Source organism: Piliocolobus tephrosceles, chromosome 12 (assembly GCF_002776525.5).
Source record: "Piliocolobus tephrosceles isolate RC106 chromosome 12, ASM277652v3, whole genome shotgun sequence".
Taxonomy (NCBI): Eukaryota; Metazoa; Chordata; class Mammalia; order Primates; family Cercopithecidae; genus Piliocolobus; species Piliocolobus tephrosceles.
The window spans coordinates 2,155,596-2,181,580 of NC_045445.1; the positions used below are offsets into that span (position 1 = coordinate 2,155,596).

A 25,985-nucleotide genomic window follows, 5' to 3' on the forward strand; every position below is an offset into this window, starting at 1 on the left:
ACTTCTTTTAGGTTCTTTCCCCCAACGCTTTTGTTTTGTTTTGAGACAGTCTTGCTCTATTTCCCAGGCTGGAGTGCAGTGGCGCGATTATGGCTCAATGCAGCCTTGACTTGTGGGCTCAAGTCGGGGCTCTCCCCCTGTAAAATTGAACTAAACTTCCACTTTGTATTTTGGCACCACAGTGGCTTTTTCTGTTTTAAAAGTTTTGTTTTAAAAGATTAAGAATGCCTTCTGCAAAAATCAAAACTAATTTAAACTGTGCTGTTGCTAATTCCCCTCAGCTTGAAAACTGTGGTTTCCACTGTCCCGGGGTATGAGGAGGTCGATGTGCAAAGCTGTGGGAAGGCCATGGGAAGTGAGTGATGGAAGCCAGAGGTTTCCTGGGCCCAGACAGCTGTCCTGTGCAATATCTTCTAATCCAACAGAGAAGAAACACAATGACCTGGTAGAGTACTTGCTATTATATTTATTTTTCTCTTTCAGCTATTTACAAAATTTTATTTCAGTACATTTTTCAGAAGCATAATTTTATGTTTCTTCATATTTTACTTTGTTAAAGTCCGGACCAGTCAAGGTCTTTTTCATGCAAAGATGTACATTTAATGAGGACAAAGAAGCCACCTAGTCACCTCGTGAAGCTCTGCTGCTTTGTGCCCCTTTTTGGGTCAGGTCATCCAGGACACCCAGGTCTTGGTCCTTCTCCTCTTTTCTTGGTTTTCACTGCCTGGGCCCAGCATCACTTCTGAAGACCTGCATGTGTTTGATTTTACTCTATTTAATCTGCTTCACAGAATGTTACCGACTTGGCTGACCTCTGAAGAATCCCCCAGTACTGCCCTATGTCAGGCACCATAGCCAGTTGTGCTAAATTCGGGAACCTTTAGCTCTGCTGATGATTACTGACCCTGGGCATGCAGTCCGTCCGGCAAGATAGTGAATGCAAAGTCTCACACAAATTGAGTCAGTAGAAGTGACCCTGAACAACTGGGCTACTTCATAATTTAAGTTTATCACAGAGAAACTTTAACACCCTCCCCTCCCTCCCCTGAAAACCCAACACTGATAATATAGATTTTTATATTGATCACAGGACACTACACAACAAACACAAACACACTACACTTTTAGTAGGACGAGTCACGATTTCCTTTGATGTTGGGCTATGGAATTGCTAGAAAGTTACTGCTCATCACCACAGCAGGGTACCATGCGAGTGGATAGTTTAATAAATGCATTCATTAGTTAATAGCTTTAAGGGTTAGCAATTATATATATGGAATGAGGAAACCTCATTAGGAATGGCCATAGTCTCAGCAAAGCTCAGCTCTAGATATGCAAAGACTTTGCAGCCCTGCTATTAACAAGATGACATGAATTTTAAGAATACATTTGACAAGCTCTATTAAGACCCACCAGATCATCCATGACCTGTGCAAAGGCACCCAACAGTGGCAGATGGGACTGGCAAGAATTTGGTAGGAAATGTGTCACACATCCCCACAACAAAATGATACTTCAGAAAGACAGACAGGGGTATTCTTCCCATGATAGTGGCAAAGAAGGGATCCTCGGGGGCGGGGAGTCGATGAGAAGAAATGGAAGGTGGGTAGAAGAGTAAAATAGGGGTTGCTGCATCCCAGATGCTGCCCAAGCTCCAACCTACCAAGCATTCTGCATTTCCAGAGTTACTTGGTGTGAGGTGACGAGAGGGAGGGGATGGAGGCAGCCAGCTGGATGGGGGGGTGGGTGACTGCAGGCTGGGGTGGGGCTGGGAAGGGGGTGGGGACAGCTGAGGACTCAAATGACGCAGACAGACCACATACAAGACTCAACAAGGGGAGATCTGGCAATGTGCAGGCTAAAATGACCAAATCCATAGCAAACTCAGAAAGTTCATGTTCCTGAAAGGGTGTCACTGCCAAATCTCCACCTCATTTTTGACACTTAACCTACAGAGTAAGAGTCGCAGTAGAGTTCAACTGCTCTCATTGCAGCACGTTAGGGCAAGATATTCTTTTTAAGGTATAATATTATATCTAGCTCTACGGATCTAAGATACAGATATTTACAACTGGCCTCGCTGCCCTTCCTCTGTGCTGTGCAGCCTTCATGTGCATTGCTTCCAGACAAATCTTAAAACCCTCCTTTTCATCCCACTGCTCCAATCTCCCTTTATGACTTTATCCCAAATGAACTGCTTGCCGCCACAAGGATGAAAGCATCTCCAGGGTCCTGGAGACCCAAATCCACGTCAACCAACCAAGGCTTAGGCTCCAGGAAGCCAGCTTGTCAACAGCCACGTTGGGAGCTTCAGACATGGGGTCACTGCTCTCCCCTCAACCTGATTCTCTATATGGGGTATCCAAAAATAAAGAGGCAATTTTAGCTCTTCCAGTGGTAACTTTCTTGTTTTCTACTGTCATACAAGATTTGTGTGTGTGTATGTGTCTGTGAATGTGCAAGTGTCTATTCTCAATGCCTCTTTCAGCCTCACTCCCCAGCCTGTTACCCCTAAACATGTTCTTCTAGGACAAAGTGAAATGCTCGGTACTTGCAGCTTCTTCCATGGATTGACCACATCCTACCTCAAGGCATTAGCTCACCACTTCTTAGGACTACATTCACTTCCTCAGTCTTCTATCTAGGAGACAGCACAGATGGATGGAGGGACAGGGCAAAGAGTGGAAGGGAACCGGGAGATGCTGCTCCCTGGAACAGGAAGTTGGAAAGAAACAGTCAGTTAAGCAGCCCGGCCAAATAGGGCCCCTCCACCATATGGGAGCAGGCCAAGGGAATTCTAGTGATTCTAGAAGGGTCACCAACAGGGAATACATATGCTTTCAGGGGTATTTCCTTTCACACCCATCCAAATCAGATAAACATAGATATGCAGACATGCCCTTATATACATGCACTCAGCATAGACCCAGTGTACACAAGCACACACACATACATAAGCCACACTTTTACAGGGATGTGCACACACAGGCATGCATCCACATGTTGTAGATACAATTCTATACACACCAATGTAGATTTACACCACTAGACACAGCATTGTACAGCTTCTCAAATGGTTGTATATGTACACACACCCACCCTGATGCATATGCATACACCCAGGTATATACAGAAACACAAACACAGAAGCACAGTTAAAACGGTGAGTGGGTAGAGGGGTAAGGGACTGAGGGAGAGACTGCATAGGGAGGAAGAGGCAGCATATGTTGAGTGCTCAGCGAAGTTCACTCCCTCACAACCTCCATCAGTGAGGTGGAGCTGCTTGGCAAGTTGGAATGCTGGCCAGTCCTACTTCCGATAGGGGCCCTGCTCAGTGGGCAGAGAGTGTGTTCTCCACCTGCTCACATCACGCTCATTGTCTTGTCACCAGCCTATTCCTGCAGAGATGCCCCAGGTGCTGTAGGATGTGATGGGGGCTCTCTGGAGCACCCTCTTTGGGGAGGGAAGAAAAGGGAATTTCTCAGTTGAGAGAGTCAGGAGAAAAAAGACAAGAAAGAGCAAGTGGGGTGGATGTACCACTCACTGGTGCACATCCTTAAGCATGCGGCATAAGCTCCATTCATTTTCCCTGGAACACTGGGGACAATGTGCTTTGCCTTCCCTGGCTTACGGGGCTCCTATGAGGCTTCAGTGATGTAATGGGTCAGGGAGCTTGTTGACACTCACTATGCACTAGACAAATAGAAAGGATTAGTATATAGATTTACAATAGATATTCATCTGCTAGTCTAGATCAGATGGTAAAAGCAAGTGTGAATTATCCTAACCTTAGTGTTTATTCACCAAGTGCTGTAACTGGTGATCAACTCAGCAACTGACAGAAAGCTAACTCCTCACTTAGACAGATGTATTGAATCTCTATTGTCAAGCATTCTGAAGCAGAAATATAGGCAAGACAAGTTCCAATCCCTCCGAAGAGGCCAGTTCAACTGTGTAATTTCCAACCTGACATCATCCCCCACCCTCTGCCAACCCCACAAGCTGGGTATGTGCTCTCTCATCCTGATGTCTCACTCTGCAGCCCCACCCACCCACAGTCCCCTCCCACCTTTCCATCTAAACACCACACTCAAATGCAGCAAATACAGTGGGGGAAAGGCACTTACAAATGCTCCCTAAGTTTCCTACAGGCAGTCCCCTGAACTTCCAAGCCATGGTTAGCCCTTTAGCTGTGAACCCCAGCCCAACCCAGCTTGACTTTCTTCTATAAAGCCCTAAGCAGAGGGTGAGCAAGATCCATAATCCCTAGGAGGAAACAAAAAAAGAAGAAAAAACGTAATGAAAAAGAAATGACACCTCAGTGGGGACAGAAAAGCCCCCAGAAACGTTTGTGGGCAAGGCCCAGATCCTTGCCCCATCCCCCAACCTGGCTCTTCTCTGTCCTCTAAACATTTCCAGGGGCTTTTCTATGCTTATTCCTTGTTACAAGTCTTTGAAAAGGTGAGAGTCTTCTAGCTGGAAAGGAAATCCATGTGCTGTTTATCTCCAACTCCTACTCAATCCCTTCCCTTCCAGCTAGAACATGTTCTTTCCAATTACTCCCCACCTCATGTTTATAAAGAGAAGTATGAACTCACTGGATTGCCCAAATAACCACAAAATAACAGGAACAAAGGAAAGAGGGAAAAACCCAAAAGAAACTGTGAAATGAGCACAGCACAGTGCTCCTGCCCTTCTGGAGCACTGGGGGACTAATACATATGGTATACCCAGTAAACAATGTTGAATAACCCAAAGGCCAGAGGGAAGAGGAACCGGGACCACTTGTCAACCTTAGGGACGTAGTCAGGGTTAAAGAGATCAAAGGAGAACCCTTCAGTGAAGGAGCACCCAGGGCTTGGGGGGCAACTATCCTCAGACTCTGAACTATTGTCCTTTTCATGGCCATGGGCCACCAGTTCATCCTCATTAAGGACCCAGGTACTGTTAGTATTACACTTGAGTTGCTCCTCAACGGCAAGGCAGCCGCTCTTGACACTGTTGTCATCAAGGTCCCAGCCTGCTTCTTGCACACCCTTCTTGCCATCGTGAAGCATGGGCTTCCCACTGGGGCCATGATCATGGTGCACATCTGAGCTCAAGCTCTCATCGGAATCTTCGTGGTCATGGGTAACACCACGGCCATGGGCTTCGGCACGGTTGCGGATTTCGGTAGGAATAATACTGTCATCAGCCTGGAAACCATTAAAGCGAACACCATAGCTGTGCCGGGCCTGCTCTGAGGTGGAGGGGAGATCGCTCAGGCTTTCTCCAGTGGCCAGGGGGGCCTGGCCTGAGAGAGAAGTGAGTGGGCTGAGGCTTTCCGAGGTGGCCAGCTGGGCCTGCTCGGAGGTGGACGTCAAAGAAACGAGGCTTTCCGGGCTTGCCAGGGGGGCCTGCGCTGGGGTGATGGGGAGAGAGCTGACTCCGTCTTCCACGTTAATCAGGCCATCCTTTGAGGAGATAATGGATAGGCTCATCAGTTTCATATCGCCTAGATGGATATGCACTGGGGGGAGGGAGGAGGGAAGGGACTTCCCTCATCAGCACTTGCAATGTTACTGCTGATCTCTTTGACAGATAGAGCCAGCTCCTCTTGGGGTCTCTGGTGTTCAAGGGGTGAGGAACAGGACCAGTTGGCTGTTAGCATGCAAGGGATGGCTATGGAGGCTGCCAAGCCAGTGTCTTGCTGGGGGCAGCTGCTCCCTCAGGAGTGCTGTGTGGTGGGTGGATGCCTGCTCAGGTAGGCAGGACCGGGCTTTCTGCGAAGGAGGGAGGTAGCTGGGCATTAACACACTGCCCACAGCAAAAGCCTCAGCATTGCCTTGGGAGTCTGAAGTGCCAAGGAAGGAGGGGTAGGTAGGCCAGCCTCTCCGGTGACTGTCTTCCTTTCAGCCTCCCTGTGCCCGTCTTCCCTTCCAGCTTCATTGCCTGCTCTGGAAGCATGCAAAGTGGACCAAATTCAGTCCAAAGGTCTGGAGAAATTTAGCTCTGCCACTTACTTGCCTTGTGACCTTGGACAATGATCATCTATAAAGGAGTGATGGGAAATAGTACTACTTCTTTGTTATATGTTGTGTGTGTGCTGTGTGTGTGCGTGTGTGTGTTTTGCATGTGCGCGCATGTGTGTGTGTGCATATTTAAAAAGCTAAGAAATGCAAAAGGGTCAAAAGTGCTAAGCCTGGGCTCAAGAGGTGCTCAGGGAAAGCTGATTGTCAGTCAAAAAGTCAAACCTGCACGTTTCCCACCACCACTTGCTGGTAGCGGTAGCGGGCAATGACTCTTCGGGGTCTCCTGTGTCGCCTAGGCTGGCGCCGAGGTCCTCGACTGTAGAAAAGATAGTTGATGTAGACATACTCCAGCAAGGACAGGAACACAAAGAACAAGCACACGAGGATATAGATATCAATGGCCTTGATACAGGAAATGTTGGGGAGCTTATCCCGCAGATGTGAGTCGATGGTGGTCAGGATGAGCATTGAAGTTAGGCCTGTAAGCAACACAATACAGGCTTAGTCTCCTCTGATGGCTAACATTCTCGGCAACCTATTGGGCCCACAGCCAAACATCGTATTTGGGATGAGGAGGGCCCACAGCAAAGGCCTTCAGCTCTCTCTTTATTCCTTTTCCCCCATCTTTAAACTCAGCCTATGCTTCAATGGTTCAATGACTTCCTATTGCTCTTAGGGTCAAGTCTCAAACCTCCAGCCATGGCTTCATAGCAATTGATATCTTCAGCCCCACCTTGTCCTGTGATGGCTCCTTTCCCTTTTGCCTTTCTTTAGTTATCGGGAAGGTTTTCTGAGCCCTAAACTATCATCACACAAATATAAAGCTTTAGTCCAGAATGTACTCCTAAAGAGGGAGGTTGAGGAGTCTGCCCCCCAGATGGTGAAGGAGAAACCAGACCTGGATCTGGGACACACTGACATTCTGCTGGGTGGGGCCAGACAAACCAGGGAGTTGATCTCTTAGGTCTCTTCTTGGTACTGCTCAAAAATTTTTCATGGCTCCCCATGCTTAGACATAAAGTACAAGGTCTTCCTAGTCCTGACCAGGCTGTCTTTCTGCTGCTCTCCTCATCTCCTCAGCTCCTCTTTCAGACACCCTGTGATTTAGCCCGCTTTTAATGGCCCCTATGGTCTAAACTTATGACTTGTCCATTTACTTATGGATTCAAGAAATAATGAATTCTGGTACTTGGGGCTCAACAGGCCAAGATTCCAACCTTGATTTTTGTTTTTCACATCTGTCTCTAATGTTGGTCTCTCTATTGGGGACTGGCTGTGCACCTGTACGTAGGTACAAATGTCTATTGGAAAAATCCTTATTTCCTTGCCTGTGTAGTCACACACTGTTCCAGGTAGTTCTTCCTTACTCTCAACTTTTTTTCTGAGCCAAATGACCCAAATTCCATCCAGGGACAGAGACAGAACCTACCAATTGTCACCCTGGCTGCAGAGGAATCATAGTTCATCCAAAATGATATCCAAGAGGTAATAGTGGTGAGGACAGTAGGCCAGTAGACTTGCACAAGGTAGCTGTTAACTTCCCTCTGAACCTGGAACTTCAGTATCAGGCGTATGTAGGAACCTGGCAAGGAGACACGCTGGAATTAGGGTGGCAGGGCTGAGGGGCATTTGCAGGGTGGAGAGGTACAGGATGGAGAAGGAGGGGAGGAGGGGAGCGCAATGGGCAGTTCAGCTTGTAATACTCCATCCAGAGGCATCCAGCTTGGGCAGACTGCGGATCTGGTTCTGTTTGTTGCACCAGCAGGTCAGTGACAATGGCATATCTCAGTAGGTGCATGAGTATAGCAAGTCTGCTCTCTCCACCTTCCTTTCTCACTTGCTCCATGTTAGGTGAAGTTTTGGAATGGGTGAGGCAAGAGGTGTTCCTAAGGTGCAAACAGATGGAGGGTGAAAGGCCGGCCCTGAGAGGAGCATGAATCTTTTACACCTGCAGAGTGTTGTGAGCCTGGCTAAGTGCTTCCACAGCCATTCCTCATTGGCAGTGGCTGAGCCACTGGGGCTTTATTAAGAGGCCCTGGAACTAGTCGGAAATGGAAAAGGAGGCATCAGAGAATAGGAGCCAAAATCAGAGGCCACTAGGAGTTTGTGGAGGTGCAAGGGAGACCTGAGACAGGAGAGAAGGAATGGGTCAGACCCACCTGTGTAGAAATACACCTCCTTGCTAGTAATCGTCCTCCCCAGGAAAGTGAACTGAGGGATATGCAGCTCCTCAGTCATGTGGATGGCGTTCCCATTGTCATCCCAGAATAGTATGATGTCTTCAACTGTGTAGCCATCTGGGAAGGAGAGAAACAGAGGTAGTCTCAGATTCTTAGAAAGAAAGAAAAAAGACACGCTACAAGCTCCTACCCACTAACTTGCACACTTTCCCAACAGGAAGGTGACATTTTCCCAGAGGACCGTTTATGCTCTAAAGACCACCTAGTACCAGGTGCCATATTTATACATCTACACATCAATAAATCATCTATCACCAGTCTATCTCTCTACCATCCTTCTCTCTCATTTCTATCATCTATCTATCCTCTATCATCTTTATTTTGGGAGAGAGAATGGAGGGAGGGAGGGAGCACAGGAGATACACTGTTCCTTTTACTGTCAATTTAACCTCTGCTTCCCTGATCACCACAGCCCCAAGTAGGGAAGAGGGGGCCATAGGAGACATACGTACAGCTCTCCACCACCAGGTTGCAGGCCTGCTTGTCCATAGGGAATTTATGCAGATCCAGGGAACAGGCCGCTGTAGTGGTGAGTCTGCAAAGGAAAACAAAAAGGAAGGAGAAAGTGAGTCAAGCCTAGGCAAACAACCATTGCTGAGGAAACTGCAGGGGTGGGGAGGGAAGAGTTACCCCGAGGACTGACCCATGTGTAGAAAGGAGAGAGGAAATTTGTATGTGACAAAGTAACCAAGAAACCTGGCAGCACATAAATAGAGAACACATGTATGGCTGGCACATCAGAAAACTGCAGGGTGTCAGATGGGAAGGGCCCTGGAGGAAACTGAATGCAGAGACGGAAAGGGGTGCTTCCTACAGGAGGAGTGAGGCTAGCAAGAGAAAACTGTGCTACACCAAATCAGCTGAGACTCCGGATGCAATGTGAAGTGCTGGTCTCAAGTGTGCATGTACATTTGGGAGCCTCAATCCAGGCCTGCCTCTGGCCACATCTGTACACAAGCCAGAGGTGCAGGCCTATGTGGGTATTGGGGACTAGCAAAATGTCAGCGGGTGTGAAATGGACAGAAGGGATAAACATATCTGTTGACAGTACATGAAGTGGGCAGGAGCTTTAAGTTGCAACGTGGTGGGAGCATCCATAAGAAGAATCTGGCCAAGCGCAGTGGCTCACGCCTGTAATCCCAGCACTTTGGGAGGCCAAGGCAGGCAGATGAGGTCAGGAGATGGAGACCATCCTGGCTAACACAGTGAAGCCCCGTCTCTACTAAAAATATAAAAAATTAGCCGGGTGTGGTGGCGGGCGCCTGTATTCTCAGCTACTGGGGAGGCTGAAGCAAGAGAATTGCTTGAACCCAGGAGGCGGATGTTGCAGTGAGCCGACATTGTGCCACTGCACTCCAGCCTGGGCAACAGAGCAAGACTCCATCTCAAAAGAAGAAGAAGAAGAAGAACCTGAGGGGGTCTCAGAGGTTCTGAGAAAGTGGGAGAAGTGTCCAGTGGGAGAGAAGATAAAACACAAGCTCTCTACAGCCTCAGCTGGGAGGTTCTGCCCCATCCCTTATTCTGCCCTTCTCATCTGCTAACCCCAGCTGAGTCCCTTTCAATTGCTTCCTTGAAATAATTTCCATTTTGTACCCTGGATATGGTGTATGCGTGCACGTGTGAGTGCATGTGTGTTTTTCTCCCTTCTACGAATCCTCCATGTAGCATTATTCAGCTCATTCTCCCTTTAAGTAGAACAAGTGTGACCAGTGACCTGTTCCCTGTGAGTCTTGTTATTTTCTGATTCCAGAGCCTGGGTCTGTGGGAAAGTGGATGGAAAAAGAAAAGAATGGAGCAAGAGCTCCACAGAGAAAGAGAAACCCAGATTAGATCTGTAAAAACCGTAAGAGCCGAACCCTGGTAGCTACTTCTCAGACACATTTTCTGAGCTAAACTGATCTCTTGCATATGTGTTTGCAGACAGTTTGTAAGAGATGCCACTGTGAGAACCCTGGTGACTGTCTCCTGTGCTATAACTAGACTAGTGAGGAGTTTCAGCTTGCAATTGTTCTGTGTGTGTGGAGAGCCATAGACCAGAGACCCATGCCACACACACCCTGCCCCTCCGCACTCCTGGGGGCCCTGCATGATGCAAATATGACTGATGGCAGAAAGCAGGCCCCCTCATTCACTGCATGGACTTCAGCATTCATCTTCTCCCTCCCTCACTGCGTGGGAGAGAAAAGACAAAGATGAAGAACAGAATGCATGCAACACTAAGGTGGCGGGAGAGGTCTTTCAGTTGAGGGAATCAAGGAGGACTTCTTGACCAAGGGGGCATTTGAGTTAGGGATTTCAGGGTGGGCAAGGTTTCAATTCATGGAAAGGGGGAAAGGACTGACCAATCCAGACAGAAGGAACAGCAGAAACCAAGGTGTGGGGACAGAACAGCTAAGGGTGTCTGTGGGAAACTGTGAAATTTCCACTTTGGCTACTAGGTAGAACAAGTGAAGGGGGAAGTTCAAGACAGGTTTAGAAAGCAGTGGGTGCCTTTGTGTGTCCCTTAGAGTGTGTCTGTAGAATATACAGTAGGAAGAAGGAAGTCTGCTGGGACATCCCCAGACACCTAGGGGACTCACCGGATGCCATACCGCACCGTTCCATCTGGGTGAAGCTGAAACACGCGATTTTCCACAGTCACATCATGCACGAACGCATCCTTGCTATTCAGAAAGTAGCAGTCAGGGACCCACAACTTCTCATGCATCCGATAGTCCAGGGTCAAGTTCATGGTGGTCTCATAGTATGCTAAGCGTGAATCTTTCCAAGTCTGATGAAAAAACATCGTGATCGTGTAGTCCTGGGAAGATAAATGTAAACCCCAGTTGTAAGTTTGGTTGTCCAGCGCTCCGTCCTTGGTGTGTGTAGGGTATGTGTGTATGTGTGCATGCACGTGTGTATGCAAGTGTATGAAGTATATCATAACTATATACAAGTGCGTGAAACATACAGATGTTTAAAGAAAGAATAAAATGTATCTTGTGTAATTAAAATCCAGGTTAAGAAACAGAATATTACCAATAACTTTCAAACCCCAATGTATCTCTTCCAGAATATATTTCCCTCACATCCCCAGCAGCAACCGTTATCCTAGATTTTATGATAATTCCCTTGCTTTGTGTTAAGAGTTTTATTGTCTACGTATTGCTGGAAAACATACTGCTTAGTTGGACCTGTTTTTAAAATTTTATCTGAATGAAATAATACTGTATGTATTCAAAATTTGCTTCTTTCACTCAACATTATCTTTGTGAGATTCACTCAGGTGGACATGTGTAATTACAATTTGTTCACTTGCTTTTCTGGATAATATATGAATGTACCACGCAGATTATCATGTGAACATGCATACCAAAAGCGTGATGAAATAAAAATGATGAAGTAGAAGTTCCACTTTATATCCCTGCGGAGAGCCAAGAGCCAAAAAGCTGCAGAGGGTTCCCAATGCTTCTGCTTCACCAACATTGGTATTGTCTAACTTTTGACTATTGCTGATCTGGTATGTAGTGGGTTCTCACTGTGGTTTTATTTTGCATGACTAACAAGGCTAAGCATCTTTTCATATGTTTCATATATTTACCTGCTGTTTAATTTTCTTCACAAAAGTGATATTCTTGTTCACATTTTCTGATAATTTTTCTATTGGTTTAAAAATATTCTCATGAATTCACAAAATGATGCATATTTTGAATATCAGTCCACTGTGCTTGATCCTTTCACACTTGTCATAATGGTTTTGTTTGTTTTGTGAAACAGGAGTTCCATAAATTTGGTTACACAGAATTTCAATATAGTTGAAGTTACTAGATTTATTTTGTGTGGTCTGTGTTTTCTGTGTCTTTTCAAAGAAATCCTACTACAAGACACAAAGCCAGTGTTCTACACTATCTTAAAAGCTTCATAAGCCTTTCACTTTTAAGTCTATAATCCATCTGGAACCGAGTTTCTGGATGTGGTGTTGTGGAGGGGTTGAATTAATGTAGTTTTTATTCTGAGTGGCTGCAGTGTCCCAAACCAACCTTGTTCCTTTATGTGAGTTCTGTCACAGGTCAGAACAACTGGACTTGGATTATGAGCCTGCTCCTTGTTCCATGTCCTCTGTTCCCAACCCCATGGCTGGAACTAACACACTTACCATATTCATTTCTGAGATCTGTTCAATGCTGGTGACATAAATAGATATTCTCACAGGCACGGGGGCACCTAGAAGACAGAAAGACGCAATTACATGAAAGGTAGAATAATGGTTAAGAGCATAAACTTGGGAGCCAGACTGCCTGGGTTTGAACCCTCTTTGACACTTGTTAGTTGTGTGATCCTGAGTAAGTCGCCTAACCCCGCTGAGTCTTAGTCTCCTCATGGGTAACATGGGGATAGTGATAGTGCTGATCTCATGGTTAGAGCGAGGCCTGGCCCACGATATGTGCAAAGGAAGGGGTCAGGGCAAAAGAAAGAGAACGTAAGGGGATGAAGCACTCCTTCGAAACGTTTTCCCGATACAAACTGAAAAGCAATGAGCCCCAAAGCAGGAGCCAAGATTCATGGTTGTGTGTGCACACGTTTGTGTGTGTGAGTGAATGTGTGAGCGTGTTTGTGGGAGTACATGTGTGTCTGTAAGTGATTGTGTGAGCTGTGTATATGAGTGTATGTGAGCGTGTTCGTGCATGTGAGTGAATCTGTGTGTTCACGTGCAGGTGAATGTGCCCGTGTGTGTAAGCATGTTTGTGTGTAAGTGAATGTGTGAGCATGTTTGCGCTCTTGAGTGTGTTGTGTGGAAGTAAATCTGTGAGCATGTGAATATGTGTAGGTGTGTTGTCATGTGGGAGTGTATGATTGTGTTCATGTGCAAGTGAGGGTATGACCATGCATGTCTGTGAGCTTGTCTGTGTGTGTGAATGTGTGAACATATCCATATGAGTTTATGTGAGGATGTCTGTGTGTGAATATGTGAGGGTGGTTTTGTGGGACTGAACCTATGAGCATGTCCATAAGTATGTGTTTGTGTGGAAGTGTGAGTGAATGTGTGAGAGTGTGCATGTATTAGGATATGTGAGCCTGTTCACGTGTTTGTGTATTTGAATGTCCACGTGTGAGTGAACGCATGCACATGTTCATGTTTGTGAACTAGTTGTGTTGACATAAGTGTACATGAGAATGTGTATTGAGTGATGTGTCCACCTGTACTGGCGTAGTCACGTATATGGAAGACTATATTAGCATGTTCGTGTATGTGAGAATGCTCATGTGTGGGTGAATGCAAGAGTGTGTGTGTGTAAGCATGTTCATGTCCATGCACCTATCAATACAGATGTGCGTATTTTCAGGTGAGTGAATCTGTGAGTATATTGTGAACACATTCATGTGTGGGAGTGAATATGCAAGTGCTTTCATGTATGTGAGCACGCTCTTGCATGAATGAAGGTGTGATTATGTTGATGTGTGTATGTGTGAGCATGTGTTTGCGTGTGAGGATGTTTACATGTGTCGTGTTTTTGAGCGAATTTGTGAGTGTGTTTGTGTGTGGGCATATTTGTGTGTGGGTGAATGTGAGTATATTCATATGTGTATGTAGATGTGGCGGCGTGTTTGTGCGTATGTGTTAACGTGTGAGTGAACTTGAGTGTGGTATTGTATATAACATGTGTGTAGTAAATGTGTGAGTGTGTGTGTGTGAGCATGTTAAAGTGTGTGAATAAATTCGTGAAGGTGTTTGGATGTGTGAGCATGTTTGTGTGAGTGAATGTGTGTGCATGTAAGTGTGTTAATGTGAATAAATTTCCATGGGTTTGTGAGCATGTCTGAGTTTGAGTGAATGCGTGCATAGGATCATGTGTGTATGTGGGCTTGTGAGTGTGTTTGGTGTATGTAAGCATGCTAATATGTGAGTAAAAGTGAACGTGTGATCATGCTCCGTGGGTGTGTCTATGTGTGAGAATGAATTTGTGAGCGTGTTCATGTGAACGGGTGAGTGCACAGGAGAGGGTAATTGTGTGTGTTAATGTGTGAGTGTGACAGTGTGTGAATGTTTGTGTTAGTGTACTTCTGCCTCCTAGCTTTTTTCACACCCAGGTGTTAGCCCTGTCCACTTGCAGGACTCACATGCATTCATGGATGTGAAAATATGTAGTAAACTGTAAGGCACTGTGGGCAAATGCATTTTTAGGGTTCGCTCCTCAGCTCAAAGCTTTCTACAGCCAGTCCCACAGCAAAGCCCTTAAGTCTCCATGTATTACATCACACTGCTGCTAGGGAAACATGCATGATGCTTGCAATTCAGCCTGCTGGTTTTACTGCAGGCTGATTGCCCAGAAGCTGAGCTGCAAAGAGAGAAATGTGTTATTCCAAACCCAAAGCTTCACAAAGGAAAGCTCTATTGGGAATAAGCATCTGAATGGCAGCCGTGAAATAAATGAGCCTCTGTGTTAGGGTACAGCCCAGACTCCAGCATCCAGGCCTGTTGTGAACAAGCCCCGGAAAAGTGTTATGTGGTGACAGGAGTTCCGAGAAACACAGTTCTTGATGACTGCCTTTTGGGCTCCCCACATGCCTTTAGAGAAGGGAAGCTGTGTTAAGCAGGCAACAAGCTCCAGAGGGGCCAGGCAGCCAGCTACACCTCAGTGTTAGACTTCTCTAGACCATTCCGCATGATTCAGGCAACTCCTTTCCTTATGGTGGAATGCTGGTGACCCCGAAGGGCTAGGCCAGAAACCTAGTTCAACTAGGACTCCTAGTTGAAAGGAAAGCGGGAGCTGAAATGCAGTTCACATTCCCTCACCAAGCCATGAGTCCTAGCACAGGGATGCAGCTCAGAGGAAGGGGACATTCTTCTAAGTTATCCCCTTAAAGGGGAACCTTTTGTGCTAGTAGTGGTCAGGATGAGAATTTAGATGAGGAATCCCATATCCTTAAGTGGATAATGGGGGTGGGGGGCATGAGAAATGTCATATCCCTAAACGGATAAAGAGGTGGGGGTGGGGGCGGGGGGATGAGAAACGTCCTGATAAGGAGCCCAAATACCATGTCTAGGATGGTGGCCCCAGTAGCTCACTGCCCCACCCTGCCCGCTCAGGAAGGCAGGAAAAGTGGTGGGAGTAATCACCTCCCTTTCTCCTGGAACCTCTGCTGCCTGAACTCCTCTTCCTACCTAGCAGATGAATGAAGGAATGATGAAAATATCTCCTTCATTCCTTCACACCATCGGGTGCCTAAATCATGCCAGGTGCTAAGCTAGGTGAAGCCCTCAAGGGCGGCCTTTTGCCACAATGCAGAGTCCTAGTTCTCTTGCCCAGAAGGAATTGGCTTTGTTAATCTTCTCTGGATCCTCCTCCTCCTTTTCATCCTCCTCCTCTTCTCATTGTCCTCCATATGCAAGGAAGGAATAAGGCTCCTGTTTGAACTGGACCACAGTTAAGTGAGGCCTCTGCATGTGGGGTGTATGTGCGGAAGTGAAGGGAGGTATGCCCTGCAACTCTACTCCACCTCTGACACAGGGGAATTTGACTCTGTGTCTAGTGGGGGAGTTCTGGAGTCCCCAGACGCTGACTGCCTTGGCCCAGCTATCTCATCAACTGGTCTCTCCTCCCACACCCACCATGCAACAGCCTCAGACCTAGAGCCTGTGGTGCCCCCTTCTGTTTAAATGCTAGAAGGTCCTGAGTTGTCCTTGCCCTCCTACCTTCATCTGTTTGGCTAAATCAAGCCAGGGATCCAGTTTTTCTCACACGCTGCAGGTGTGCACGTCCACAAGGCTTAGGGTAACCCTCCCCAGAGATTGATTCTTGCCCCCGCTCCCTCCCCCTGGCCCTGGATGCCTGCAGAGATGGCAACCTGGCCCTGAAACAGTGGGGAGAACGTGGTTGGTGTACTCAAATGGTTGTTGGTCAGCCTCTGCTGAGAAACGTGAGAAAGGCAAGACAAAAAAACGAAGTAGCTATTCCCATGTCACCCATTGGTTCTTGGTGCAACTAATCCAAAAGATCCCAAAGTCGTTGCCAAACAAGGAGGTGCTGCCTGTACTCTAACACCTGGATTCCCATATGGCCAGACCTTTATCCCTTGGGGACCCACCCAGAAGACACGCTGCTGTTTTTGCAGTGAAAGAGCCTGCCTTCTGGCCTTTCTATCCTAGCTTCCCAGTATGCTCTCAGCTTTAATCCCTTGGGCTGTGCCTTCTGCTCTCACACTGTGGAGGGAGCCAGAGAGCAAAAGGGGAAGCACCAGTTCAGGGTCCCACCTCCAAAGCTTAGGGCCCAGGGGTACCACCTTGGTTTTCAAGGTGGCGCTCCCCAGGCCAAACTGGTCTACCCAAGGGCCGAATCCTCTCAGCTGTGTTTTCTTAGGGTGGAGACAGAGTGTATTTGGAAGACCTCTATTCATATGCATAAATGCAGATCACTAGCTTTCATTAACCCTTTAGAGTGGGAGCTTCCTTTGAGCTGGAATGTAACTAACCTCTTTTTAATGGACCATTTCTTTTGTTTGTCCTTGATCTAGGTTTTCTAGGTGTCCCCTGGGCTACGGAATGCTGCCTTTGCTATGCGGGGTCAGGGTAGGTTGCCTGTCACTTAAAGTTGTGTGGTCCAGGCTAGTCGCCCTTTTTAAATGGGAGGCTACTTACAAAAATGGGGGAGGAACTGATGTATGATTTTCCTGGGGGGTTGTGTGTCAGTTTCTTTGTCACTTTTAATCTCAGCACCAGAGATCTGAGTAGTAGGCTGAGGAGTTTGGATTTTATTTGGTAGTTAGCTAAAACCATTAAAAGTTCCTGAGGTGATCCATCTGGGTTTATAAAGACCACACTGACTGTGGTGTCTTGAATAGACTGGGAATGAGGGAGCTGAGGTGGAAGTGTCCAGTGCCTGGGTGAGTTAAGTACACTAGACAGAAAAGACCATGCTCTCAGTTTTGAACTGGCTGAATGGGACAAGTGCCCAGGGTGTGAAGAATGTGCTCAACTAGAAGAATATGTGTCCTCCCAGGAGCTGGAGCAGAAAACTCTAGCCTGAGAAACACAGCACGCTGCATCCTGTACACCCATTTCTGTGCTTAGCTCTTTACCAGCCACACCATTGTAAGGGGAGTGTGGAGGAGGTAGAAGGCCCTCACGTATCTGAAGGCAGAGAAGTGAGAGATATTACAGGGTACAGAAGGCCTGGGGGTGCTTCCTTGCTGGTCTCTGCAGAGTCAGGAAGGTGGGATCTGGAGAGGCACAGGTGTAGAGCCCACAGGGTACCACTGGTCAGCTTACGGGGCAGGGCTGGCTTGCTGTGTCTCAGCTTTAGGACACCTAACCCATGTTCTCTTGTGTCTGGATATGGCTTACCTCCAAAATTCGGTCTCAGGCGGACATCGTATCTCGACAGCACCCTGTCCAAAATCTTTTGAACCACAGCTTCATTTGCACAATTTTTGCTGAAACAGAGAAGTCATAAGTAAATGCTGGTCGACTTGGGGCCGACTTGCCAGTGGTTGCCTTGCTAGGGCCTTCTCTTCTCCAGCACATAGGCAGACATGTCCAGTCATATGTGTACACACTCTCTCTCCCTGCTCCCCTCCCTCCCCATGGTGAGTCAGCCAGAAGCGCAGTGGTGACGCACACTCCTCTTCCCCCCCTACCTTCCCAGCTTTAATCCAGAGGGTGGGGCTCAGAGACTGGATCCCTGTCACCAGGCAGGACTTGTAGGGGTTGAAGAGAGGAGGCGGTAGGAGAAGGGGAGACGAAGAAGAGTGGGCAGATGAAAGCCCTCAGAAAAATGCCCCCTCTAGAGCCCCATCTTGCAATCAGCCTGGGCGCTGTTTTCTAGGTTGGTGGGGGTCCTCCCTCCAGGGGCACCTGCTTGCCCCAGGAAAAGTCATCCAGTGCCCTCGTAAGATGAGCTCAAAGTCACATTTTCCCTTACCTGGGCTAGGGCTGGGCATTTTTTAGTCACTTTTATGTCAACCTTGTTTCTGTACACCTCTGTTTTCCAGACTTGGCATAAGACACACAGAGAGAGCCTTGATGGTGTAGCTGAGATTTACGACCCTCATCCAACCAAACCATTTCAGATTCTTGGGGCTCAGAGCTCTCCTCGGAAAGACATCTATTCTGGGAGCAGGTATCTGTCTTGCTAAGCATGTGCTTCCACCCTGGAGGTGTCTTGGGTGAGCACAGGTAAGTGGACCCACCCCAGCTCTGCGGAGAGCTGACCTTTCCTGAGATCTCTGACACGCTCACCCAGTTCACCTAGACCTTCAACAGGGCTCCTTCCCCAACAGGGCTTGTGAATCAGAACAGGCCCCGGCATCACTGTGACTCTTCGAATCTTTGACGCATTGCCCAGCAATTTTGACGTCAGCCCCTGCAAATGTGTGTGTGTGTGTGTGTGTGTGTGTGTGTGTGTGTGCGTGCGCGCGCGCATGTGTGCATGTTCACTGGCGCAGTATGGTATGTTGGGTTGAGGGCACTGCAGGGCTGTTTGCTGGAACCTTGCCAAACTAACACCCCCCCCCCCCCCCCCCCGCCTTTTATGAATACATGTTAATTTCTGGCTTGCCATTTAAACATTGTTACAGATTACTCCTAATCATCTTTAATCAAAAATTTCATTTTGCAACATTCCAAAATGTGTACATGAATTATTCCCAAATTAAAGCAATGCATTCCCACCTGCTTCCAAGCACACATTACCCATGTGCCAAAGCTCAGGATCTGTGGCCACCCCAAATACACATTTCTGTGTGATTTACATGTAAAGGCTTCAGATATTCGCACACCCAAACAAACTTGAAATCAAAAAGGGAAAAAAACCGGAATCTTCAAATATTTTCACACGACTAAGTACAAAAGCGTACCCATCCCAGACCACACGGTTCGTGGTTATTCAGACACGATCGCACTGTCTGGGCTCCGATGGGTTTGAGTTAATCATTTCTATCTGCCGCATCGGAAAGAGTCCCTCACCCCCTCAACACATGCATGCACGCGCGCGCGCCTCAGGGAATGGACTAAAATGTAGACTCAAACAGGTGTCTCTCCTGTCTATGTTTTGTGAATTGCCCATCATCCTGTACCCTCCTCCCCAATCCCACAGGTGCCAAAGCTGGGGAAAGCTGCCGGGAACCTTAAATCCTTGGGGATGGATGGGCAGATCCTGGGACGAGGGCAACCCCCGCCCCCACCCCTCGGGCTGCGGTTTGGGCACACGCAGGGCTCAGTCAAGCTCCGCAGTAACAGGTGGGCGGAAGCACAGGGCTCCATTTCAACACCCCACTCCCACCTCACCCCTTCTAGGGGCCAATAGGCAGGGCCCGGACGCCAGGGCTCAGCGAGCCCAGGTCCAAGTCCTCCCCAGCCCGCTCCGTCCAAGAGGCCAGAGGTCATCTGCCCGTCTCCATTCCCGTCCCCACCGTGCCTAGCCTGGCGGTGCCCGCTTACCAGTTGAAGAGGTTCAGGACGACTTCGGGCACAGCGGAGGAGAACTCGAAGTGGAATTTCGGGATGGGACTGGGGTAGTTGCCCTCCGCAAGCCAGGTCCTGATGAGCAGCAGGATCACTGCGGCTCGCAGCATGCCTCGGATGCCCATGGCTGGGGCGTTCTGGGCGCCTAAAGACGCGGGAGATGGGGCCTCGAAAAGGGACAGAGGTGGGGTGGGGAGTGGGTCACTACTGGCGCCGGGGAAGGTGGGATTGCTGGCCCTTCCCCAGAGTCGCCTCTAAGGAGATAGCAGCGAGGGCAAGAGAAGTAGGGGTTGCGGGGGTAGGCCCGGATACCGGAGGTGAGAGCCCGGGAAAAGCAACCACCCAGCAGCTCTGCCGGACGCAGCTCGCCCCAGCGCGCGCCCGGCAGCTGCGAGGTGCGCTCCGTCTGCTGCCACTCCTGGCTGCGACTGGGCACAGATCCCAGCTCGCTGCTGGCTCCGCCCACTCCGACGGCGGCGCAGGACCAGCCAATCGGACAGGTGCTAGGAGCCGCACAAAAAGGCGCGCGCTCCTGCCTCCGCCCGCAGCCTGCGCGCCTCCCGGCCCCCGCCCCTTCAGGCTTCTGCAGTCTTACCCCGGCCATCTCCAGACACAGACAGGGCGGGGCCGGGCTGGGGGAGGGGGAGGAGGGCTGGCTCCTCGGGGGCTGGGCGGGGAATTCGCCTCAAGGGGTACTGGGTCCTCTCTCTTCTCTGCAAAATGTGAAATGTGTGTTTTTCTTGGAAGAAAGAGCCTGTGCGCGAGAGTTGTATTTTATGGTGAAGGGAATATGGTAATTTGACTGCCATGGCTGAATCTGCATTCTGAAAGACTTGGACAATTTGGGGGATCAGGAAGTACCCAACGACTGGTCACTCCGTACCCTTGAGCCTCCAGTAACCCCGCGTGCCTTGCCTCTGGGTGAGGTCAAGGGGGATCCTAATGGGTTTTGTTACAGGGCTCCGGCCACAGTAGGAATGCTCCTCCATCAGAATGGACATTGGGCTACAGGAGCCCAAGAGTTGCTTAAGACTTAAATTTCCTAGAGTGCTCTTCACCCCAACTTTGTGTACTCAGGAAAACGACGCAGGGAACTGGAAGGGCTCACCAACTGGGGTCTCTCTGAGATGTGGTCGTGTCTCATCAGCTAGGGGATGCAGAATGATGGTTCAGGGCTGACACCAGAAGGGGAAAAGAAGGCCAAGGTCAGTGTTTGGGGGTGTTCAAGGGAGTTAGGCACTGGAGACCAGGGTATGCTCATGTTCCTGCGTTCTGACTCCATCATATGGAGAAGCCTGGCATCTTGACTAGAGGGCTCTTATTCTTTCCACTACCTCAGACACTGCCCCTCTGGGACAGAAAAATCGTGGAGGTTAAGAAATGCCTCCACCCAATTTCCTATGTCCTTCCTATCCCATGACAAAGCAAGTTCAGAAAGCTTAGAAAGTGGCCTCACCAGAGCCCATAGGTCAAATGGGTAATCAACGAATAGAGCTGCCATGTTCACCAGCATGCCACCTCCCACATCATACCATTGAGAAGAGTTGCAGTCAAAATGGATTTCAGGTTTACTTTTGGTTAACTAGAACATTCGCTGAGAAACAAAACATCTCCCCGTTTTTTCCCCCTCAGTATTTGATGAAATGAGTTGAGATTGCTTGTGCCCAGCAAAGCATGACTTAACCTGGTAGGCCAAGGGATTTTGCACAGCTGAGGGTTTAACTCGTTTACTACTCCTCATTTAAAATCATGTTAGAACTGTACTTTTATTAAAAATGTTGCTCATAGTTTTCTGCCTTCACCTTTCTTTCCCATCTCCACTCTTTCCCTGTCCATTGCAGTAAGAAAAAGGATGGTGGGACCCATTTGTCAGGATCACATTTAAGAGCAGATTAAACCCACCCGTACTGCTATCAGTCCTGCCCCATCACCTCTGGTCACACAGACGTCGTTGTAGAGAAAATCCTTGTTTGCCAAAAATGTTAGGGCCATTCTGGGGCATTTTGTCCAACCACCTCGGTTGTAATGTAGAGAAACTGAAGCCCAGAGAAGAAAAAGGGATTGGCCCAATGTCACACAGTAGCGGAGGCCAAAACTAAAATTCGTATTTCCAGGTTTGCTTACTTGGAGAAGAGTGCATTTTCAGTCTAAGTCAGCTTTGACTGGAAGTTCAAGCAACCACCAGCAGGTGGGAGTAGATTTGTTTGAATGTGGGATGTTCCCAGCACTGAGGAATCAAATTCCACAGGCAATTGGTCTGGTCCCTCATTTGTTAGGGGAAACAAGCCTGAAGCCTGAAATTTTGTTCTTAGATACCCTTGTGACTATGAAGATCGACAAAAAGTTGATGGCAACGATGAATTCTCTTCCAGAACTTACATCCCAGAAGACCCTCCCCTACTTCGGGTCTACCTAGAGGTAATGCTTCATTGAAATTTCTGACTCACAAGAAAAGGATAGGCAAAATGCAACAAGAAATACAAAAATGCCATTATAATTTGTACTTATTGAACGTTTGTCTAGTTAATTTATTATAATATCCATAAAGATCTAGATTGAATAAGCTTAAGCCTGAATATGGGATAATGGTGTAGGGCAAAGAACACTCATCTGGAAGTTAGCCCATCTGTGTTCTGACCCAGCTCTGCCCACGACAGTGAATATTCCAGTTTGGCTGGAGGGTAGAGTAAGTTTGGAGGTAAGAAAACAGGTGAAATAGGTAAGAGGTGAGAGATTAGGTAGAACTTGACTTTGTAAGCAACACACACTCAGTGCACAATAAATTCTTGTGTAATGAATGAGGCAAGAGAAAGTATCTGGGTCCTAATTTTCCAAAACAAAAATTGTATTTTATTTTAGAGTCAACAGTAATCTTTTGAAGGATTTGTGCAAGGGAATGACACAATCAGAGTGGCACCTTGGCACTGAAGGAAACACTGGGAGGAAGAGGGACTGAGGGCAAGAAGAGCACACATCTTCTTCTGGTAATGGCCAGCTAGGTAGCTTGGACTAACTGTTCCAGTGAGGACAATGAAACAAACTGGCTGAATGTAGAAAGAAATAATTGTCATAAAGAACTGAGAGATACTGAGGCTAAAATCCAGAAGAAGACAAGAACCCAGGGAGGAAAGCCCAGCACTAGAATCCTCTTTTGTCCTGATGGCTTCTACTGAATCTGGAAGAGAGTTATGAAATTCAGCTGCAGTTTTGGTGGCATCATAAAGAAAAAAGTGAAAGCTCAAGGCCCAAGGAAGTAGAGGATCTGATTAGCATTCTTGTCATTCTCAGCTGAGACCTTGAGTGGCTACCCCTTTGGGTTAATGGCGACCCATAAGTAACCAGCCCTTGTGTGGTCTTGTAAACCTAGGTACTCATCATGTGGGCAGTCCAAGGAACCTAAAGCCATGATCTTGGGTTAAAATGGCCTTGGACAAGTAGTATCCTCAGGCATTTGAAAATACCCCCAGCAAATGAAAAGACTCTCTACTGGAAGGTATTATCATTTTGGGCTTAGAATCATTTGTACAATAATTTTTCAAAAATATGCCAGCATATAGCCAAAGATAACTTGGCCTAAAAGGAAAAACATAGACCATGACAGCCAGTAGAAAAGAATAGACAACAAAAACAAACTCTAAAAGACTTCAGGTATCAGAATTACATGACAAAGACTACAATAACTATGGTTCACTTTATTCTAAAAAATTAAAATTAAGTTTGAAAATATCTGTAAGGAACAGAAAATCATAAAGACTAATAGAGCTATTTTGAAAAAAATCAAGGCAAAAAAGGGAAACTATAACTAGTTTAGTTATACTAAAAACTATAACAATGAAACTTGAGAATTTAATGAATAGGTTTAAGAGAAGGCTAAACACAACTAAAAAGAGAATTATTGAATTGGAAGATAGGTCATAAGAAACTGCCCAGAGTTCTGTCTGGAGAAACCAATTATTTGGAAAAATAAAAAAGGGAGGATGAGAGACTCAATTAATAGAGTGAGAAGATCTGCCATATATTTAATTGAAGTCCCAATTGAAGATGATGGCTGTAAATTTGAATTCACAGATTCAAAAAGCCCAATAAATCAAAGGCAAGATAAATAAAAAGAAATCTACTCCTAGACACGTCCTAGTAAAAAGAAAGCCAGAAAGCCATAAAGAAAGCTGGAAACAAAGAAGGCTATACTACTGGTCCAATTAAAAATAATGAGTTCATGACCTAGAGCAAGAACAGGAGAGACTGAGACTAGGGGATGGAAGTTAGACCCTGGACTTTAGAATGCTTTTACTCATTTTTTTCCAAGTTGAAAAAGGCACTTGTTAGAATAACCTGACACCCATGAGCCCTCCCTAGTTGTCATGTTTGGAAGGCCATTGTTCTATCAGTGTGTGTCCATCATCTCATGGGCCATCAAAGAGGCAAATATTTTCCATGGGTGTAAAATGCTAGTTGCTGCTGAGGTCTAAGGCTGGAGAAATGTGCTTATATATGGCTTCTTAAGATAAATCAGAATAAAAGTGAATCTTTGTAGAAAAGTTCCCTTCTGCTTACCCTGCCCCCATCATTCACTATTTCTAAGGAAAAATATACAAAATGAACAGTTCTGTGGTTCTCAGGGTGTCTTGCTACACTTGGGCTTCACTATATGCACTTGCTCCTCGGGCTATCTCATGCTGGAGCAGAGTAACATTCCTGCAGGGGTTTATATTACAATACACCGAGCTAAAAATGAAATAGGCTGTCTTTTGAGAGTGTGGGCTCCTTATCTGTCACTAGAGCTGTTTATACAAAGACTGAATGAATGGCCTCTTGTCATGGGTAGAATAGAGGAAATTCTGCTCCATATGGGAAGTTGCATTAGAGCTCCTGTGTTTGGCTCAAAATCCTTCATGCATTTATTCTACTCGAGGGACAAGCATTTTTACGTACCCTTAAGGACTCTTCCACCACCACCACCACCACCACAGAAATCCCTTTTTCCAAGAGTGGAGAGTGGGAGGGCAGGAAAGCCTTCTCTATTGCCTAACCTCAAATCAATCAGAATGCTGTCTGACAGTGAAGACACAGACCTACCTTCACTTGTAGCATTAGTATGTGACCCACACTTTTGACTAACTGTCACAAAGGCAGGAGGTGCTGAATTTTTGGTTCTGAGTTTCCATATTTTCTCTTCACTTTTTCTGGGAATTCACAGTTTACGTAGGTCACAGCTCCCTCTCTCCCCCCAAGCCTGCACAAATGGGTACTGCATTAGGTATAGCATCTTCTAAAAGCATCTCCCTCCCTAACTATAAAAGGGCAGGAGCAGTGAGAATACTCCACTAACTCTAGAGTTTTCCTCCCAAAGACAGGTTGTATCATAGCGTATTAAAAGGGCATTTGATTATGAACTTGAAGATCTAGATTGGAGCTCTGTCACCAGCTATTATACATAGGCATGTGTCTCAGCCTCTGAAGCTCAACTCTATCATCTGGAATATGGGAGTGATAATAATGCCTACTTGTTAATGGGACAATCCAGACAAAAGGGACTCCCTTTCCATCACAACTTCCTAGCTTTGGTACCTCACCTCCCTTATCCAGTCAGATTTCTCCTTTCTCCATCTGGAAAGGCTGCAGTCACTACCAGATAGAGCCACTAGAAGGCCTAAGCTCCCCTGGTTTAATTGTGGAACAAACCTTTCCATTTATCTATTAAGTAATTGTTTCCCTGAATCCAACAACAACAGCAAAACACCTTATTCAGAAGCTCACTGAAACAGAAGGGGACAAGCACAGGGAGCAGAGACCTTTTTGAAGGAGGAAGTTTTAGTGCACAGATGGATAGATCTTTATTTCTACACTGAGGTCGTTGCTGCCATCAGCTACTCTGCCCCTCAGTGAGGATGGTGATGGCTAACTTGTGTGCATCCCTGCCCCTGTTCCCAAGGGGTGAGAAACATTGATCCTGTACAAATTGTGAACGGATATCTCCTGGAGTTGTGGAGGGCACAGCCAGAGCACATGCGGTACACCTGGTGAGAAAGACTGCTTTCTTACGTGACTCCCTTACCCCTGTGATATAGTTTGGCTGTGTCCTCACCCAAATCTCATCTTGAATTGTAATTCCCATAAATCCCCATGTGTCATGGGAGGAACCTGGTAGGAGGTAATTGAATCATGGGGGCGGTTACCTTCATACTGTTCTCGTGATAGTGAATGAGTTCTCATGAGATTGGATGACTTTATAAGGGGCTTTTCCCTCTTTTGTTTGGCACTTCTCCTTGCTGTCGCCATGTGAAGAAGGATGTG

At 47.1% G+C, this 25,985-nt stretch overlaps 1 protein-coding gene across 1 annotated transcript; it reads right to left on the reverse strand.

Moving 5' to 3' along the window:
- Positions 1-458: 458 nt before the first annotated feature.
- On the reverse strand, positions 459-20,121 carry GABRQ (gamma-aminobutyric acid type A receptor subunit theta). The gene is made up of 9 exons (XM_023202270.2): positions 19,668-20,121; positions 17,574-17,662; positions 12,387-12,454; positions 10,831-11,051; positions 8,704-8,786; positions 8,171-8,308; positions 7,441-7,593; positions 6,234-6,490; positions 459-5,453 (listed from the first exon to the last, which is right to left on the reverse strand). The coding sequence occupies exons 1-9, from the start codon at positions 19,814-19,816 to the stop codon at positions 4,713-4,715; spliced, it is 1,899 nt and encodes a 632-aa protein (XP_023058038.1). The 5' UTR covers positions 19,817-20,121; the 3' UTR covers positions 459-4,712.
- Between the last annotated feature and the right edge of the window lie 5,864 nt (positions 20,122-25,985).